The 19,010-nt window shown below is 36.2% G+C and overlaps 1 protein-coding gene across 1 annotated transcript in view; it reads right to left on the minus strand.

Moving 5' to 3' along the window:
• The window catches only part of CFAP43 (cilia and flagella associated protein 43), a 125,885-nt gene that overhangs the window by 57,349 nt on the left and 49,526 nt on the right, over positions 1 to 19,010 (minus strand). The window contains exons 10-12 of the mRNA XM_063103441.1: positions 6,876 to 6,956; positions 3,322 to 3,470; positions 1,659 to 1,762 (exon numbers count right to left, since the gene is read on the minus strand). Of these exons, the coding sequence (XP_062959511.1) occupies positions 1,659 to 1,762; positions 3,322 to 3,470; positions 6,876 to 6,956 (334 nt within the window). The remainder of the gene's footprint in view (positions 1 to 1,658; positions 1,763 to 3,321; positions 3,471 to 6,875; positions 6,957 to 19,010) is intronic.

The raw sequence follows: 19,010 nt of genomic DNA on the forward strand, positions 1-19,010 counted from the left end.
TTATGTATTTAGGTTACCTGTTTGGCCCCATTAAGCATTTAGGTTTGCTTCTATTCTGTCTCTTGAGTCATCTCGTAGGTTCCATGATTTCAAGATAGGAATTCTGTTTTTAAGCCTTGAAGTACATATGTCTATTTCCAAACTTACACTGAATATCTCCAAATGAAGAGCTTATTGGCCTCAAACCTATAGAACTCATCAGCTCGCCCTATCTCTTGACCTCTAGAACTTTCTTATTTAATTAACGACATCACAAACTTCCACCACCCAGACTAGAGATTTTGGACTCATTGCTGATCCCTTCCTTTCACATATAATTGAATACCAAACCCTACCAATTTCATCACTCATAGTTGTCCCTTCTTATCTCTTCCCATGACTACTGCATGGGTTTATTCATTACGGATAAGAACACACACCTAAAGTCAAACTTCCTGAGTTTGAGTCCTAGCTCTACCACTAACTAGCTGCATGATCTTGAACAAGTACTTAATCTCACTATGCCTCAATTGCTTCATCTGTAAAATGGGGATATTAGTAGTATCTATCTCATAAAAGTTGTCTAAGAATTAAATAAGTCAACACATGCTAAGGGCTCAGAACACTGCCTAGCCCATAGTAAGGCATCCCTTAATAAATGCTGGCTGTTGTTATGATTATGATTATTATCACTTCTTGCCTTGGCTACTACTATAGCTTCCTAACTCATCTCTTTTATTCCATTTTCTTGCCTTTCTACTTCATCTTTCACACTGGTGCCAGAGTCATCCTCCATACACCAAGTAAAATCATGCCAGTTCCATCGTGAAACCTCTAATGATATCTCATTAACAACAGAACAAATTCCAAACTCCTTGGAATGATATTCAAAGACCTTTATCATCTTTCAGACTTCATTGCTATGATCATCTTCCAGTGAATGCTTCCACTTACCTGTTACAACAGACTTTTTGCCATTTAAGTACCTTTGCTCAGATTTTTATCATGAGCTGGAATACTAATATGCCCCATCCTGCCCCTATGAAAACCCCCGAGCCCACTACCTGTGCCCACATTCACCTCCACTCCCTTCCTCACACCTGGCAGAAGTAACTGCTCCTTCCTCTGAGCCCGCACAGCACTCTGCTTGTTCCTTCTCCACTAAACTGTCTCCTTGACCTTTTCATCACCCACAAAGCCCAGGTTCAGCATTTGGTACCTAGTAGGCTCTCAATTTTTTAAATCAGTGAATGGATTTAAAAACACATTTTTGGAGAAAATATGCATATATAGTTGGTTCTTAAAGACAGAGAGAAAAGAATTAGCTCTTTATTAAATATAGATTAAATATTATTTTAAAATATTTCAAGAAGAAATCACCCCAACTTCCCCTTGTAATAACATTAGAAATGTCCAGCCACTTCATTAATTAATACAATAATTGATTCAAGACAATTTATTTTGTATCAACTATGTACCAAGCAGATGCCTCTATACTCCAAATACCTCTAAACATAATGTGGGAATTCTCCTAAACAACTTTTAACAGTTACTTAAATGTTTTTCTTTTAGAAAATATGCCATAAATAATTGTTTCACTATAGTTCCATTTTCACAACCTTAAATTCTTTGGAATAAAGTGATCAGTATTTTAAATTAATAAACATTCTATGTCATACCTGTGAATCCAAGAATCTGAAATGAGCTTGAGGGCTTGGCGTTGATAACAAAGACGTTTCCTTCTGATGTTCCAATGAACAGATACATTCCTCGCTGGTCATAACTAGACAGAAGAAATACGAATATCAGATCCTACTCGTTTTGCCAATTAGATGGTAAACAAGCTTACTGAATGACTGTGGAGATATGTTCAAAACCAGTCATTCTTGTGGTTTGTAATTTTTAATACTCTCTAACATTATAAAAGCCAAGTGATTACATGTAGATATAATCATTATACAGCACTCTAGGCCAATGCTATTTCCGAGTTGCAATTTACAAGTACACAGTCAAGAAGATTCAGTAAAAATGGGCAACTGTTTCATCATAAGTGAATGAAATATGTCAGTAGAACTTTCTTGATGTTTCAAGTGGGAATAAGCAATTCTCAAAGTGGCGATGGGTGTGGCATTTCAGTACCCTGTCTAGTACTCGGCTGGAGGATGAAGAACATAATGAAACATTTCTATGATGTTATCAAATTAGAAAAAGTGGGAAGATGCAAAGTAGAAGAAGAGAAAAGAATCTGGAAAAGAAAAAGTGCAAAAAACTATGGTACAGAAGAGCAGGAGGTAAACAGAGGAAGGTTATATGTCCTTCCCCACTGAGCTGGAGGCTGTGGAGCTGAGCAGAAACCCAGCTCCTTGCGTGCTTGCTGTGTAATTCTGAGCAAATGCTTCTCTCCACCTCTCTGAACCTGAATTCCCCAATTTGTCTAATAGGGACAAGCATAATACCTTTCTCACTGGTGTTCCAAATATTACATTCAATAAGCTACAATGTATCTCAAGCTATAAAGCAGGGCACAAACATTAGTTTCTATTAATACTTACTACTATGAAAAATTTTAAAAAGATTAATACAATGATAACGCTCAACTCCAAGTCCAGTGTCACTTTATTGTCTTTTTAAAATATTGCTTTGAAACATTTGAAATCATCCACACGTCTACCTATATAGTATTTTTAAAAAAATGACAGCATATTCATATAATGGAATACTATGAAGCTATAAAGAGGAATGAGGAAGGTCTTTACATGTGGGTGAAAAACATTCTCCAAGGTCTATCATTAAGAGAAAAAAAATGAGGTATAGAACATTGTGCATATTTGGTCCCTTTAAACATAAAGGCAGTGACTATGGAGCACAACTGCCTGGACTCAAATCCTGACAATTGCCATTTACTCTCTGTGTAATATTGAGCAAGTTATTTAAACTCTTTGTGGCTCCTCTTCCTCATCTGTAAAACGGAGACAGTCAGCGTATTGGCCTCATGGCCTTAATACAACAGAAGTGCCTGGCTTGCACTTCTTACAAGCACTTACAAGTACTCGATGATTATAAATAAAAGGACGTACTTATCGTTTTGCTTGCTTATGGATAAAATGTCTCTGGAAACAGAGATGCAAGAAATTGCTGCCTTCAGGGAGAGAACTGGGGGTGTGGGGGGTACAAGGGTGGGGAGACTTCACTACACACTCTTCTGAATGTTGAACGGAGAAAATGTGTTAATATTTGAAACAAATGCAATGTGTAAAACCTAAAATTAAAAGAGATGATGCCCTCACTGGAATTCTCGACAGGCCTGACACCAGGCTGCTGCTGGAAGCAGGAGATACTTACATGAGGTGCTGGACAGGGGATTCGGAGAGAAAGGTCTTGTGAACTACCCGAGGGGATTCCACATCAGTCACGTCGAGGAAGTGGACAGAGCCACCCACGGTCCCCACAACAGCAGAGAGGGAGGATGGAGAGCAAGCCAGAACTGTCACCTGTTTAAAATAAATCCCAGATGCTTATCTTCACTGTGCCAGAGAATGAAGCCTGCTGTCCTACACATAAGAATTTAGTTTATTTGAAAAGCCTGCAGAAGAAGAGTGGCAGGTGTTGCGTGGTATTTCAAATTATAAACTCAATGTGACTGAACTAACCAATTGCGTAAGAAGTCACAGGAATCTGTACATCTTATTCTTTCATTCTAAAATTAGAATGATAAAAATATAAAGAAATTACTTGGACTTTAAACCATAGCTTAATTTTTATCCCTAAATGATGATGAAATGATTATGCCAATAATCTATCTAAATGATTTTGGAATGATTAGTCCAATAATAACGAAAAATAAAATAATAAATTTAAAATAAATTCCTAGCATCTTTTAGATATTTTTATGATACATAAGTGATTTTTAAAATCATCATTCATCTACTGAGTGGAGGTGAATCCTGGGAAGTTGGTATGACTGAAGAAGATTTTTTAAAAAATTAACTATATCACTGGACCATGTATTCAGTCACTAAAGAAAGACATAACAGATTCCTGTTTCTCTCATAATTATTTATACAGAAGATGATGTTTAAGAGAACAAATTTACTTTCACAGTATTTAAGGAATCAGATTTATTCTTCTATTATTACACTTTGTAGATTGTTTTGAATAAAATCATGGAGGATTAGAACTGGAAGAGAACTTAAGAGAACGTCATCTTGCAGAACAGAAAATGGAGGCCAAGGATCTGCCTCAGGATCCCACAGCTGGTGACAAGGTTCATATGAGCATTCAGGTGTCCTGCCTTATTAGAATGCACACAGTTTCCCAATTGAGTGGGCATTTATTTTATCTTTTTCAACTGAAAAGCCTTTATGGGACCTCTCAGGGTGTGGTGCATGTTCCCAAAATAATTGGTTGAAAGTCTCCTCCATTTCAGGGCAATAGTGAGCTAGTCCAAAAAAGTGCAGCAATAGTCAGAAGGGTCTTATATAACCTCACAGGTGCCATCAAGGGAAGCTGCTAGTGTCCAGGTGTGGTGCCATTGTAGTGCTGGGCTAGGTTCTCTGAGGACCACTGCCTAAAGTGCTCACAGGGAACACAGTCCCAGGTACAGGCAGGAAGATTTGGCCTCAGCATCGCTGGGTCAGTCCACTGATCAATTCTCCATAGGGCAGCCACATCCTTCAGCAAGGAAAGACCAATGTCTCCTCCAACGCAGGCTGAACCACATGAGTGTACCATGCCTGGTTTAGAGTTCAAAGAAGGTCTGCCAAGGCCTGATGGTGCCTCTATCCCTCCTTGGCCAAGAGGAACAAGTTAAATCCTGATTAAGACCCTGGGTGGGTTGTTGAACATTTGTACGTCTCTCATCTGCAAAAGGAGATGTGACCAGATGAACTTGTAAGATCTCTTCTAGTTTTAGTGATTCTAACAGAAATGAATACATATAAGTATTTGCCACACAGATTATGAAGTTTTTTCATATTTCATGGTCTTTTAGGTAAGTATTTTTATCTTTATGTTTTAGGGAGAATTTTATTTATTACATTGAATTATGTATCTTTTGTATTTTGTAATCCTCTTACATAAAGTATCATGTTTAGTCTTTTATGATTGAGATTTTAATTTTATAAAGGGGAAGAATTGTAACTAACCTACCTACTACCAAGATCTGTGTAAGAACCCAAATGCCCCAAGGGATCACACCCTGATCACATAAGCCCTTCTCGGCCGCACCCCATCATGGCACTGGTTGCCCTTCTCTTCCGTACTCTCCTTCCCGCCGGTGCGAATCGCACGCCAATCAGCCCCCCCCCAAGCCCCATGCGGTATGCTAAATAGGGATTGTATTTTAAACCAATCAGCTTTCCCTTAAAGCCCTATATATAAGTGTGTGTGCCTCCTAATAAAACGAGCTCTCTCCGGTGTATCGACAACTGGTGTCGACTCATCCTTTTCAATCTGTATCTCATCTAGAACTGTGTAATGCAGCAAATGATGATAATTTAAGGAAAAAAAACCCCAGCATTATTATAGTTTCTTGGTTCTTTTTTGTTTTTTATATTATTTTACATAAAATGCACTATTAACATGGGAGAAATAATGGTATCACATTGTGGCAGGTGTTGTGGGCAATTGTGGTTGGTAAGCATATGTTTAGTTTTCTAAGAGACTTCCAAATTGTCTTCCAAAATGGCCATACCATTTTGCATCCAGCATCCATACACCCTCCTTCTGGATAATTTCTTGAATACCCACTGACAAACCATCCCTCCCCTATTTTCAGTATTGAGTGGAATGGATCTGAATCCCATTTCCAGGGCTAAGCTTATGCCAATTAGCAATTCTCATCCCTCTGTCCACAGTGATTAGTTCAAGCATGTTATAAGACATTAGGAGATATTTACTAAGTCTTCTAGAAAGGCAAAATTCCCTTTCTCTTCTTCCCCACCTGTAGGAAGTTTTCTTCCCTGGCAGTGTGATTTGAGCTTGGCACCTGTGGCATATGGGTACCACTAAATGGGGCCTAAGAAAGGCATGATATAGAAACAGAGAAAAACAAGGTCCTTGGTAAAATCATTTGAGCTGCTGGATTGAGGCACAAGTGAGGCCAGACAAGCTCTGTACTTCATAGTTGATTGTGCCAATAACACCCACTTTATATTTTTTGGCTTAAACTGGGCAGAGTGGCAATCTTCTTTCATTTCTAACTGATCCTCTTGCAGTTAGGTGGGGTCATTTAACTAGTTATGGCCAGGGTTCTTTTCATTTCTGAGCAGAAGCACTTAATTTCTAATCCAAAGATCCCCCTCCAAAAAAAAAAAAGACCCACCAGCACTCCCTTCCCCTCCTGCCATGACACTAAGAAGCCATTCATTGGCACTGAGGAGCTATCCTTTTCAAATGCTTATTTGCCATTTATATACCTTCTTTAGTAAGGTGTTCAGATTTTTTGCCCATTTTCTTAGTGGGGTTGTTCATTTTCTTATTAGGAGTTCTTTGTGTATTTTGGATATCAGTACTTTACCAGACATGTATTATACAAAGATTTTTCTCCCAGTCTGTGGTAGAGCCTCCATCCGTCTGGCCTCCTGAGTGACTATGTGCAACGGAGACCCCTGCCAGATCACAATGAACTTACAGCATGTGTGAAATATAAACACTAAGATTTCAAAAATAACTGCAGCCACAGAAAAAAGTTATCCTTTCCTATACACAGATATAGTACATTATATTCCACTCTCTGGGCTATGCCATATACTTTACACACAGGAATCTAAATCTATAAGGTAGAATTGCAATAAGGCTTTTGTAGCAAGCATTTCCACAGACTATTTGAATATAAAAAGGTAGATTGGATTAGAATTCAACATTTTAAAAAAAATTCATTTGTCAGGCACACTTACTGGGGTATTCAGATAAATCTTGCCGGCACGAGCACAATCTTCTACCCACCAAACACAAACTTCCCCTGAATGTGTGAGTGTCTGCAAAAGAAAGAAAAATAAAACACTCACTGGAAAATAAGACTCTTCTATGGAAGCATGTTCTACCTCTCTTTCTCGTATGTCAATCTGATGATTTTATACAGAATTTCATTTTACGTGGATTATAAATAATTATTATATAATTTCAGCATCAATACTCCTTTTCTGAACAAACATTAACTATTATCTTTAATACAATTTAAGTAATACATTATAACTAATTAGGATTAGAAAATAAAATAAAGATTTTTCCATGTAACATATTTGAGATAAAAATTACTTGGAAATTTAATGGGATTATTGCCTGGTGAATAAACCTAGCAATAAGAAATTATACATTGTTCCTTTTTTAAATTAATAGACTTTATTTTTTAGAGCAGTTTTAGGACTACAGAACTGTTGAGCAGGAAGTGCAGAGAGTTCCCCTTGCCCACCCCCTCCAAATATACAATTCCCTATCATTAACATCTTGCATTAGTGTGGTACATTTGTTGCAATTGATAACTCAATATTGATATATTATTATTGACTAAAGTCCATAGTTTACATTAGGGTTCACTCTTTGTGTTGTTCATTCTGTGGGTTTTGACAAATGTTTAATGACATGTATCTACCATCACAGTATCATACAGAATAGTTTCTCTGACCTAAAAATCCCCTGTGCTCTACCTATTCATCCCTTCCTCCCTCTCCACCAAACGCCTGGAAACCACTGATCTTTTTACTTTCTCCATTGTTTTGCCTTTTCCAGAATGTCATATAGTTGGAATATGTAGCCTTTTCAGATTGGCTTTTTTCACTTAACAATTTGCATTTAAGGTTCCTCCAAGTCTATGGTGGCTTGATAGCTTATTTCTTATCATTGAACAATATTCCATTGTGTGAATATACCACAGTTTATTTATCCATTCACACAGTGAAGGACATCTTGGTTTTTTCCAAGTTTTGGTGATTATGAATAAAATTGTTACAAACATTCATCTGCAGGTTTTTGTGTGGGCATAAGTTTTCAACCCATTTGGGTAAATACTAAGGAGTGTAATTGCTGGATCATTTGGTAAGCATATGTTTAGTTTTCTAAGAGGCTTCCAAATTGCCTTCCAAAATGGCCATACCATTTTGCATTTCCACCAGCAACGAATGTTTCTGTTACTCCCCATCCTCACCAGCATTTGTTATTGTCATTGTTTTGGATTTCAGATATTCTAATAGGTGGTGATGACATCCCCACCTATTGCTGTTTTAATTTGCAGTTCCCTAATCACATGATTTGAGCATCTTTTCAAATGCTTATTTGCCATCTGTGTATCTTCTTTAGTAAGGTGTCTAGTCATATTTTTTGCCCATTTTTAATGGGGTTGTTCATTTTCTTATTGCTGAGTTTTAAAAGGTCTTTGTACATTTTGTATACCAGTCCTTTATCAGATATATATTTTGCAAAAATTTTTCTCCTAGTCTGCGGTTTGTCTTTTTATTCTCTTAACAGTGTCTTTTGAAGAACAGATGTTATTAATTTAATAAAGTCTAACATCAATTTTTTCTTTCATGGATTGTGATTTGTTGTTACATATAAAAAGTTATCACCAAGACCAAAGTAACTTAGATTTTCTCCTACGTTATCTTCTAAAAGTTTTACAGTTTTGCATTTTACATTTAAGTCTATGATCCATTTTGAATTAAGTTTTGTAAAAAGTCTAAGATCTGTGTTTAGATTCTTTTTTTTTTTTTTTGCATGTAGATGTCCAGTCATTCCAGCACCATTTTTTGAAAAACCTATCCTTTCTCCATTGAATTGCCTTTGCTCCTTTGTCAAAGATCAGTTGACTATATTTGTGTGGGTCTATTTCTGGGCTTTCTATTCTGTTTCATTGATCTATTTGTCCACTCTTTCACCAATATCACACTGTCTTGATTACTATAGCTTTTCACTAAGTCTTGAAGTAGAGTAGTGTCAGTCCTGTGACCTGTCTTAATGTCATGTTGATTATTCTGGGTCTTTTGCTTTTCTATATAAACTTTAGATCGGTTAGTCAATACCCACAAAATAACTTGCTGAGATTTTGATTGGAATTATATTGAACTTATAGATTAAGTTGGGAAGAACTGACATATTGATAATATTGAATTTTCCTATCCACATATGTGCAATATTTCTCCATTTATATAGATCTTCTTTGAGTTCTCTCCTCAGAATTTTGTAGTTTTTTATACAGATCTCATGCATCTTTTGTTATATTCATACCTATTTCATTTTATTGGTGCTAATGTAAACGATATTGTTTTTAACTTAAAATTTCAGTTGTTTGTTGCTGGCATATACAAAAGCAATTGACTTTTTTTGTATGTTAAACTTTTATCTTACAACCTTGCTATAATCACTTAGTTCTAGGAGTGTTTTTGTTGATTCTTTAGGATTTTCTATGTAGGTAATCATGTTATCTGAGAACAAAGACAGTTTTATTTCATTCTTCCCAGTCTGTATATCTTTTATTTCCCTTTTTCTCTTACTGCACTAGCTAGGACTTCCAGTATGATGTTGAATAGGTATTTGTACCATCAAGCATGATGTTAGCTGTAGGATTTTTGTAGATATTCCTTATCAAGTTGAAGTTCTCCTCTATTCCTTGTTTTCTGAGTTTTTATCATAACTAGGTATTGGATTTTGTCAAATGCTTTTTCTGCATCTATTGATATGATAATATAATTTTTCTTTATTTTTTCAATGTGATGAATCAGCAACATGGATGAGTCTGGAGAAAATTATGTTAAGTGAAATAAGACAGACAAGGAAAGAGAAATACCTCATGTTGGGTAACTGGGTGCTAAGAAAGAAAGAAATAAAGAAAGAAAAGACCTAAACAATTCCTTGAACTTTCAGAATACTAGAGATGGGGGTGAGGTGGGGGGTGGGAGGGGGCGCTTGAGAGGGATAGGTTGGGCAAAAGGCATAAAGAAAAATCACGATTTGTAATAAAAATATGCTTATAATAAACAATATTTAAAAAATTGATTTTCAAATGTTAAATCAGCCTTGCATTACCTGGAAAAAATCACACATGGTTGTGGTGTATAATTCTTTTTATATACATCGTTGAATTCAATTTGCTAATATTGTGTTGAGGATGTTTGCATCTATGTTTATGAGAGATATTGGTCTGTAATTTACCTTTTTTGTAGTGCTTTTGTCTGGTTTTGGTATTAGGGTAATGCCGGCCTCATAGAATGAGTTAGGAAATATTTCTTCTGATGCTATTTTCTGGAGGAGATTGTAGAGAATTGGTATTATTTCTAATTCAACAGTGAACTCCTCTGGGCCTGGTTCTTTCTGTTCTGGAAGGTTATTAATTATTGATTCAATTTTTTTGGTATAGGCCCATTCAGATTATCTATCTTTCCTTGTGTGAGTTTTGGTAGATTGTGTCTTTCAAGGATTTGGTCCATTCATCTAGGTTATCAAATTTGTGGGCAGAGAGTTGCTCATAGTATTCCTTTATTGTCAATGGGGTCAGTAGTTATGACTCCTCTTTCATTGCTGATATTAGTAATTTGTATCTTCTCATTTTTTCTTAGTTAACCTGTGCTGTGAATTGATTGAATTGTGGCCCTGAAAATTCATACATTAGAAGCTTAATTCCCACTGTAACTGTTGAGGGTGGGAAATCCTATTATGGTAATTGAAAGGTGGGGCCTTGAAGAGGTGATTAGATTGTAGGACTGTGCTGTAGTGAATGAATTAATAATGGTGGTCAGGAGTGTGGTTCTGAGGGCTTTAAAAGGAGAGCATACAAAAAGTCTCTCTCTCTCTCTCTCCACTCCACCATTTTCTGTCAGGTGAGACCCCTGCACTACTGTAAAACCACTACCAGGAAGACCCTCACCAGATACGTTCCCTGGACTTTGGACTTCCCAGCCTCCAAAATTGTAAACAATAAATTTCATTTTCTTATAAATTACTCAGTTCCAGGTATTTTGTTATAAGCAACAGAAACAGATAAATACATCTGGCTAGAGGTTTATCAATTTTATTGATCTTTTTGAAGAACCAACTTTTGGTTTCATTTTTCTATATTGATTTTCTATTTGCAATTGCATTGATTTCTGCTGTAATTTTTATTATTTCTTTTCTTCTATTTTGGATTTAATTTGCTCTCCTTTTTCTAGTTTCCTAAGGTGAAAGCTTAGATGATTGGTTTTAGATCTTCTTTTCTAATACATTCAATGATATAAATCTCCCTCTAAATACTGCTTGTGCTGCATCCCATAAATTTGGTAAGTTATACTGCATTTTAATTTAGTTCAAAATTTTTAATTTCTCTTGAGACTTCTTCTTTAACCTGTGTGTTATTTAATCTTCAAGTGTTTTGAGGGTTTTCCAGCTATCTTTCTATTACTGATTTCTAAATTAATTCCACTGTGTCCTGACAGCATACTTTGCATAATTCTGTAATTTCAATTTTATTAAGGTGTGTTCTATGACCCAGAATGTGGTCTATCTTGTTGAAGTTCTATATGAGTTTGAAAAGAATGTGTATTCTGGGTTTCGGTAATGGGCCACAATAATCAACCACATTGTATATTGACAAAATAAAATTAAGAAAAAAAAAAGAAAAGAAAAGAATGTGTATTCTGCTATTTTTGAATAAAGCATCCTATAGATGTCAATTTGATCCAGTTGGTTAATGATACTGTTCAACTTGAGTATGTCCTTATTTATTTATTTATTTATTTATTTATTTATTTATTTATTTTTAATTTTATTATGTCGATATACATTGTAGCTGATTATTGCTCCCCATCACCAAAACCTCCCTCCCTTCTCCCTCCCCTCCTCCCCCCCAACAATGTCCTTTCTGTTTGCTTGTTGTATCAACTTCAAATAATTGTGGTTGTTATATCTTCTTCCCCCCCCCCGGTTTGTGTGTGTGTGTGTGTATGTGTGTGTGTGAATTTATATATTAATTTTTAGCTCCCTCCAATAAGTGAGAACATGTGGTATTTCTCTTTCTGTGCCTGACTTGTTTCACTTAATATAATTCTCTCAAGGTCCATTCATGTTGTTGCAAATGGCAGTATTTCATTCGTTTTTATAGCTGAGTAGTATTCCATTGTGTAGATGTACCACATTTTCCGTATCCACTCATCTGATGATGGGCATTTGGGCTGGTTCCAACTCTTGGCTATTGTAAAGAGTGCTGCGATGAACATTGGGGAACAGGTATACCTTTGACTTGATGATTTCCATTCCTCTGGGTATATTCCCAACAGTGGGATGGCTGGGTCGTATGGTAGATCTATTTGCAATTGTTTAAGGAACCTCCATACCATTTTCCATACAGGCTGCACCATTTTGCAGTCCCACCAACAATGTATGAGAGTTCCTTTTTCTCCGCAGCCTCGCCAGCATTTATCGTTCATAGTCTTTTGGATTTTAGCCATCCTAACTGGGGTTAGATGGTATCTCAATGTGGTTTTGATTTGCATTTGCCGGATGCTGAGTGATGTTGAGCATTTTTTCATATGTCTGTTGGCCATTTGTATATCTTCCTTAGAGAAATGCCTACTTAGCTCTTTTGCCCATTTTTAATTGGGTTGCTTGTTTTCTTCTTGTAAAGTTGTTTGAGTTCCTTATATATTCTGGATATTAATCCTTTGTCAGATGTATATTTTGCAAATATTTTCTCCCACTCTGTTGGTTGTCTTTTAACTCTTTTAATTGTTTCTTTTGCTGTGCAGAAGCTTTTTAGTTTGATATAATCCCATTTGTTTATTTTTCCTTTGGTTGCCCGTGCTTTTGGGGTCGTATTCATGAAGTCTGTGCCCAGTCCTATTTCCTGAAGTGTTTCTCTTATGTTTTCTTTAAGAAGTTTTATTGTCTCAGGGTGTATATTTAAATCCTTAATCCATTTTGAGTTGATTTTAGTATACGGTGAGAGGTATGGATCTAGTTTCATTCTCCTGCATATCGATATCCAGTTATCCCAGCACCATTTGCTGAAGAGGCAGTCCCTTCCCCAGTGAATAGGCTTGGTGCCTTTGTCAAAGATCAGATGGCAGTAAGTGTGTGGGTTGATTTCTGGATTCTCTATTCTATTCCATTGGTCAGTGTGTCTGTTTTTATGCCAGTACCATACTGTTTTGGTTATTATAGCTTTGTAGTATAGCTTAAAGTCAGGTAGTGTTATGCCTCCAGCTTTATTTTTTTTGCTGAGCATTGCTTTGGCTATTCGTGGTCTTTTATTGTTCCATATAAATGTCTGAATAGTTTTTTCCATTTCTGAGAAAAATGTCTTTGGAATTTTGATGGGGATTGCATTGAATTTGTATAGCACTTTGGGTAGTATGGACATTTTCACTATGTTGATTCTTCCAATCCACGAGCATGGAATATCTTTCCATCTTCTTGTATCCTCTCTAATTTCTCTCAGCAGTGGTTTGTAGTTCTCATTATAGAGATTTTTCACCTCCTTGGTTAACTCTATTCCTAAGTATTTTATTTTTTTGGTGGCTATTGTAAATGGGCAGGCTTTCTTGATTTCTCGTTCTGCATGTTCACTATTGGAGAAAAGAAATGCTACTGATTTTTGTGTGTTGATTTTGTATCCTGCTACTGTGCTGAAATCATTTATCAATTCCAACAGTTTTTTTGTAGAGGTTTTAGGCTGTTCGATATATAGGATCATGTCATCTGCAAACAGGGACAGTTTGACTTCATCTTTTCCAATCTGGATGCCCTTTATTTCCTTCTCTTCTCTGATTGCTCTGGCTAGTACTTCCAACACTATGTTGAATAGGAGTGGTGAGAGTGGGCATCCTTGTCTAGTGCCTGTTCTTAAAGGAAAAGCTTTCAGCTTTTCCCCATTCAGGATGATATTGGCAGTGGGTTTGGCATATATGGCTTTAATTATGTTGAGATACTTTCCCTCTATACCTAACTTATAGAGGGTCTTTGTCATGAATGAGTGCTGAACTTTATCAAATGCTTTTTCAGCATCTATAGAGATGATCATATGGTCCTTGTGTTTGAGTTTATTAATATGGTGTATCACATTTATTGATTTGCGTATGTTGAACCAACCTTGCATCCCTGGGATGAATCCCACTTGATCGTGATGAATAATTTTTCGTATGTGTTGCTGTATTCTGTTTGCTAGTATTTTAGTGAGGATTTTTGCATCTATATTCATCAAGGATATCGGCCTGTAGTTTTCTTTTTTGGTTATATCTTTACCTGGTTTTGGTATCAGGATGATGTTTGCTTCATAGAATGAGTTTGGGAGATTTGCGTCCGTTTCAATCTTTTGGAATAGTTTGTAAAGAATCGGTGTCAATTCCTCTTTGAATGTTTGGTAAAATTCTGCTGTGAATCCATCTGGTCCTGGGCTTTTCTTTGTTGGGAGCCTTCTGATAACAGCTTCAATCTCCTTTATTGTTATTGGTCTGTTCAAATTTTCTATGTCTTCACGGTTCAGTTTTGGGAGCTTGTGTGTGTCCAGAAATTTATCCATTTCCTCCAAATTTTCAAATTTGGTGGCGTATAGTTGTTTATAGTAGTCTCGAATGATTCCTTGTATTTATTTATCTTTTCAAAAAACCAACTTTTTGATTCGTTGATCTTTTTTTTTTTTTTTTTTTTTTTTTTTTTTGTCGTTTTTTCGTGACCGGCACTCAGCCAGTGAGTGCACCGGTCAGTCCTATATAGGATCTGAACCCGCGGTGGGAGCGTCGCCGCACTGCCAGCGCGGCACTCTACCAAGTGCGCCACGGGCTCAGCCCCGATTCGTTGATCTTTTGAATTGTTTTTTGGTTTTCAATTTCATTCAGTTCTGCTCTGATCTTAATGATTTCTTTCCATCTGCTAACTTTAGGATTGGATTGTTCTTGTTTTTCTAGTTCTTTAAGGTGAAGTGTTAGGTTGTTCACTTGCCATCTTTCCATTCTTCTGAAGTGAGCCTTTAATGCAATAAATTTTCCCCTCAATACTGCTTTTGCAGTATCCCACAGGTTTTGGTATGATGTATCATTGTTTTCATTAGTTTCAATAAACTTTTTGATTTCCTGCTTGATTTCTTCTTGGACCCATATGTCATTAAGTAGAATGCTGTTTAATTTCCATGTGTTTGTATAGTTTCCAGAGTTTTGTTTGTTATTAATTTCTAGTTTTAATCCATTGTGGTCTGAGAAGATACATGGGATAATTCCAATTTATTTGAATTTATTGAGACTTGATTTGTGACCTAATATGTGCTCTATCCTGGAGAATGATCCATGTGCTGATGAGAAGAATGAATATTCTGAGGTTGTTGGGTGGAATGTTCTGTAGATATCTGCCAATTCCAATTGGTCTAGAGTCTTGTTTAGATCTTGTGTTTCTCTACTGATTCTTTGCCTAGATGATCTGTCTAATATTGACAGTGGAGTGTTCAGGTCCCCTGCTATTATGGTATTAGTGTCTATTTCCTTCTTTAGGTCTAATAGAGTTTGTTTTATAAATCTGGCTGCTCCATCATTGGGTGCGTACATATTTATGATTGTTATGTCTTCTTGATGGATCAGTCCTTTTATCATTAAGTAGTGTCCCTCATTGTCTCTTTTTATGGTTTTTAGTTTAAAGTCTATTTTGTCAGATATAAGAATAGCCACTCCAGCTCGTTTTTCTTTTCTGTTTGCATGGTAAATCTTTTTCCATCCTTTCACTCTTAGTCTGTGTGAATCTTTATGGGTGAGGTGGGTCTCTTGTAGGCAGCATATAGTTGGGTCCTGCTTTTTGATCCAGTCAGCCAGTCTGTGTCTTTTAATTGGGGAATTTAAGCCTTTAACATTAAGAGTTGTTATTGAAAGGTGTTGATTTATTCCTAGCATTTTATTGGTTGTTTGGTTGTCTTAGGTGTCTTTTGTTCCTTGCTTTCTGATTTACTGTTTGGTTTCTTTGTTTGTTGGTTCCTTAGGTTGTAGATAGTGTTTTTGTTAGCTTGTTTTCTCTTCATGAATGCCATTTTTATTGTACTAGCGGGTTTAGATTTTTCTTAGGTTTTTATGGCAGTGGTAGTTATTTTTCAGGAACCAAACCCAGTACTCCCTTGAGGATTTCTTGTAAGGGTGGTCTTGTGGTAGTGAACTCCCGCAGTTTTTGTTTGTCTGAGAAATATACTATTTGCCCCTCATTTCGGAAGGATAGCCTTGCAGGGTAGAGTATTCTTGGCTGGCAATCTTTGTCTTTTAGTATTTTGAAAATATCATCCCATTCCTTTCTAGCTTTTAGGGTTTGTGATGAAAAGTCTGATGTTAACCTGATTGGGGCTCCCTTATAGGTGATTTGACGCTTCTCTCTTGCAGCTTTTAAGATTCTCTCTTTGTCTCTGAGTTTTGCCAATTTGACTATGACATGTCTTGGAGAAGGCCTTTTTGGGTTGAATACGTTTGGAGATCGTTGAGCTTCCTGGATCTGAAGATCTGTGATTTTTCCTATACCTGGGAAGTTTTCTGCCACTATTTTGTTGAATATGTTTTCAATGGAATCTCCATTTTCCTCCCCTTCTGGAATACCCATGACTCGGATATTTGAACGCTTGAGGTTGTCTGATATCTCTCTCAGATTTTCTTCCATGTCCTTGATTCTTTTTTCTTTCTTTTTGTCTGCTTGTGTTATTTCAAACAGCCCATCTTCAAGTTCAGAGGTTCTCTCTTCAACTTCGACAAGCCTGCTGGTTAAACTCTCCGTTGTGTTTTTTATTTCGCTGAATAACTTCTTCAGTTCAGCAAGTTCTGCTACATTTTTTTTCAGGACATTGATTTCCTTGTATATTTCCTCTTTCAGATCCTGTATACTTTTCCTCATTTCATCATGATGTCTAGCTGAGTTTTCTTGTATCTCATTCAGTTTCCTTAGAATTATCACTCGAAATTCCTTGTCAGTTATTTCGAGGGCTTCTTGTTCTGAGTATGTCCTTATTGATTTCAATCTTCCGCCTTCTGAATCCATCCCTCTGAAGAACTTCTTTTAAGATTTCTTGCAAGGCAGGTCTATTGGCAAAAAATCCCCTCATTTCGTTTGTCTGTGGAAGTATTTCTCCTTCAATTTTGAATGATAATTTCATTGGATACAGAATCCTGAGTTGGTGGAGTTTTTTTCTTTCAACACTTTATTTCACTTCAGTCTTCCTTGCATGGTTTTCGAAGAGAAGTCTTACGTAATTCTTATACTTGCTCTTCTATGAGTAGAGTGCTTCCTCTCCCCCCAGCCCCTTTCCCCATTTTCTTCAAGATTTTCTTTTTGTCTTTGATTTTCTGCAGTTTAAGTATGATGTGCATATAATTATTATTATTTTTAAGTTTATCCAGCTAGGTGTTCTTTGAGCTTCCTGTATCTGTGGTTTATGTCTACCATTAATTTTGGAAAATACTCAGCCATTATTACTTCTGACATTTCCTCTCTTCCTTCCTTTCTTTCTTCTCCTACTGGTATTCTCAATATGCATATGTTATTCCTTTTGTAATTGTCATATAATTTGTGAATTTTTCTTCTGCCTTTTTCATTCTTTTTTCTCTTTGCATTTCAGTTTTGGAAATTTCTATAGATATTCTATCAAGATCACTGATTCTTCCCTGAGCCATGTCCAGTCTACTGATGAGCACATCAAAGATATTTTTCATTTATATTAACAGTGTTTTTAATTTCTAGCATTTTCTTTTGATTCTTTCTTAGAGTTTTCATATCTCTGCTTACATTATCCATTTTTCCTTGCATATTTTTCACTTTTTTCATAGGAGCTTTTAGCATGTAATTCATGCTTGTTTTAAATTACTGGCATAATAATTTCAACATCTTTGCCATATTTGGTTATGATTCTTGCTCTGTCTCTTCAAATATGCCTGCTGTCAATTTCAATTTTGGGTTGAAAGCTGAGCATGATGCAGTGGGTCGAAGGAACTAAAGTAAATAGGCTTTAGCGTAAGTTTCTATGCTTATCTGGCTAGAATCTAGGCTGTGTTTACTGTTAACTGAAGCTGTAAGTGTCAGAAGCTCAAATCCCCTCTGGGTGTCCTTGTTTTTGCCTCCTTATTGGTTTTTGGGTTTCTCTAGAGATTTCTTAAATAAGGTCTGTGACATTATTTCAGTTGTAATCTCCCTGGTACTGGCTCCAGTGGTGGTTTCTGCTTCTGGGTTTCTGTTCCGGTAAGTTGTGATCCTCTGTATTTATTCGTCTGTCTCTTCAATTTGGGGGAGGGGGTACTGGTTTGCCCTGTGACTGCAAATCACTGATCACTCTAGGAAGAATTGTTGATTTGCAGTTTGTTCAGCTTTTTTTTCTTGTTGTGAGGATGGGAGTGACAACTTTCAAGCTCCTTACAAACTGGACTGGAAACCAAGAGTGCACATTTTTCTTTTTTTGATAACTTTCTCAGCATCAAGACTGAAAAACTTAAGGTGACTGCAATGTGATATAATTTAAGTACTGTTTTTTGAATACTAAGGATTAGGTAAGATGAAAATGTGAATCAAGTATCTAATTCCCAAACATGAAAATTTTACTGAGTTGAAACAATCATGAGTATAGACATGATTTTTATGAGAGAACATCTAGTAAAAAAATCATATAATCAGAATCTCAAGATCTGCAGAAACTTTAAATATTACCCATTCCATAGTCTATGTTTTTATTTGCTAGACTCCCAAAAATCTTAATGGAATTATTAATAAGTCATACGAAAATTGAAGTATGTTTCTTGAGATCAACAAAAGGTGAACAGTGAGACACTGGAAAAGAAGTATATAGTTTCTAAATGTAGAGATTATTTTTTTTTCTAAGTAGGACTAAATTTATATTTTGTACTTGGCAATTATTTCATTTTTATCCTCAGGTGGTGCTTCTGCATCACTCTGAAAGGAGGCAAATATTAATAGTTTACTGAATGTTAACAACTCATTAGCAATAAATATGTTTAAAGACCTGCTTGCAAAGCTTGGGTGGTTAAAACAAGAAGTAAGGCTCCTAAGATCTCAATTGCTTTGGCCGTTTTCAGAAAACAATACATGAAGTCACAATATAATAAGAT

Source organism: Cynocephalus volans, chromosome 7 (genome assembly GCF_027409185.1).
Source record: "Cynocephalus volans isolate mCynVol1 chromosome 7, mCynVol1.pri, whole genome shotgun sequence".
NCBI lineage: Eukaryota > Metazoa > Chordata > Mammalia > Dermoptera > Cynocephalidae > Cynocephalus > Cynocephalus volans.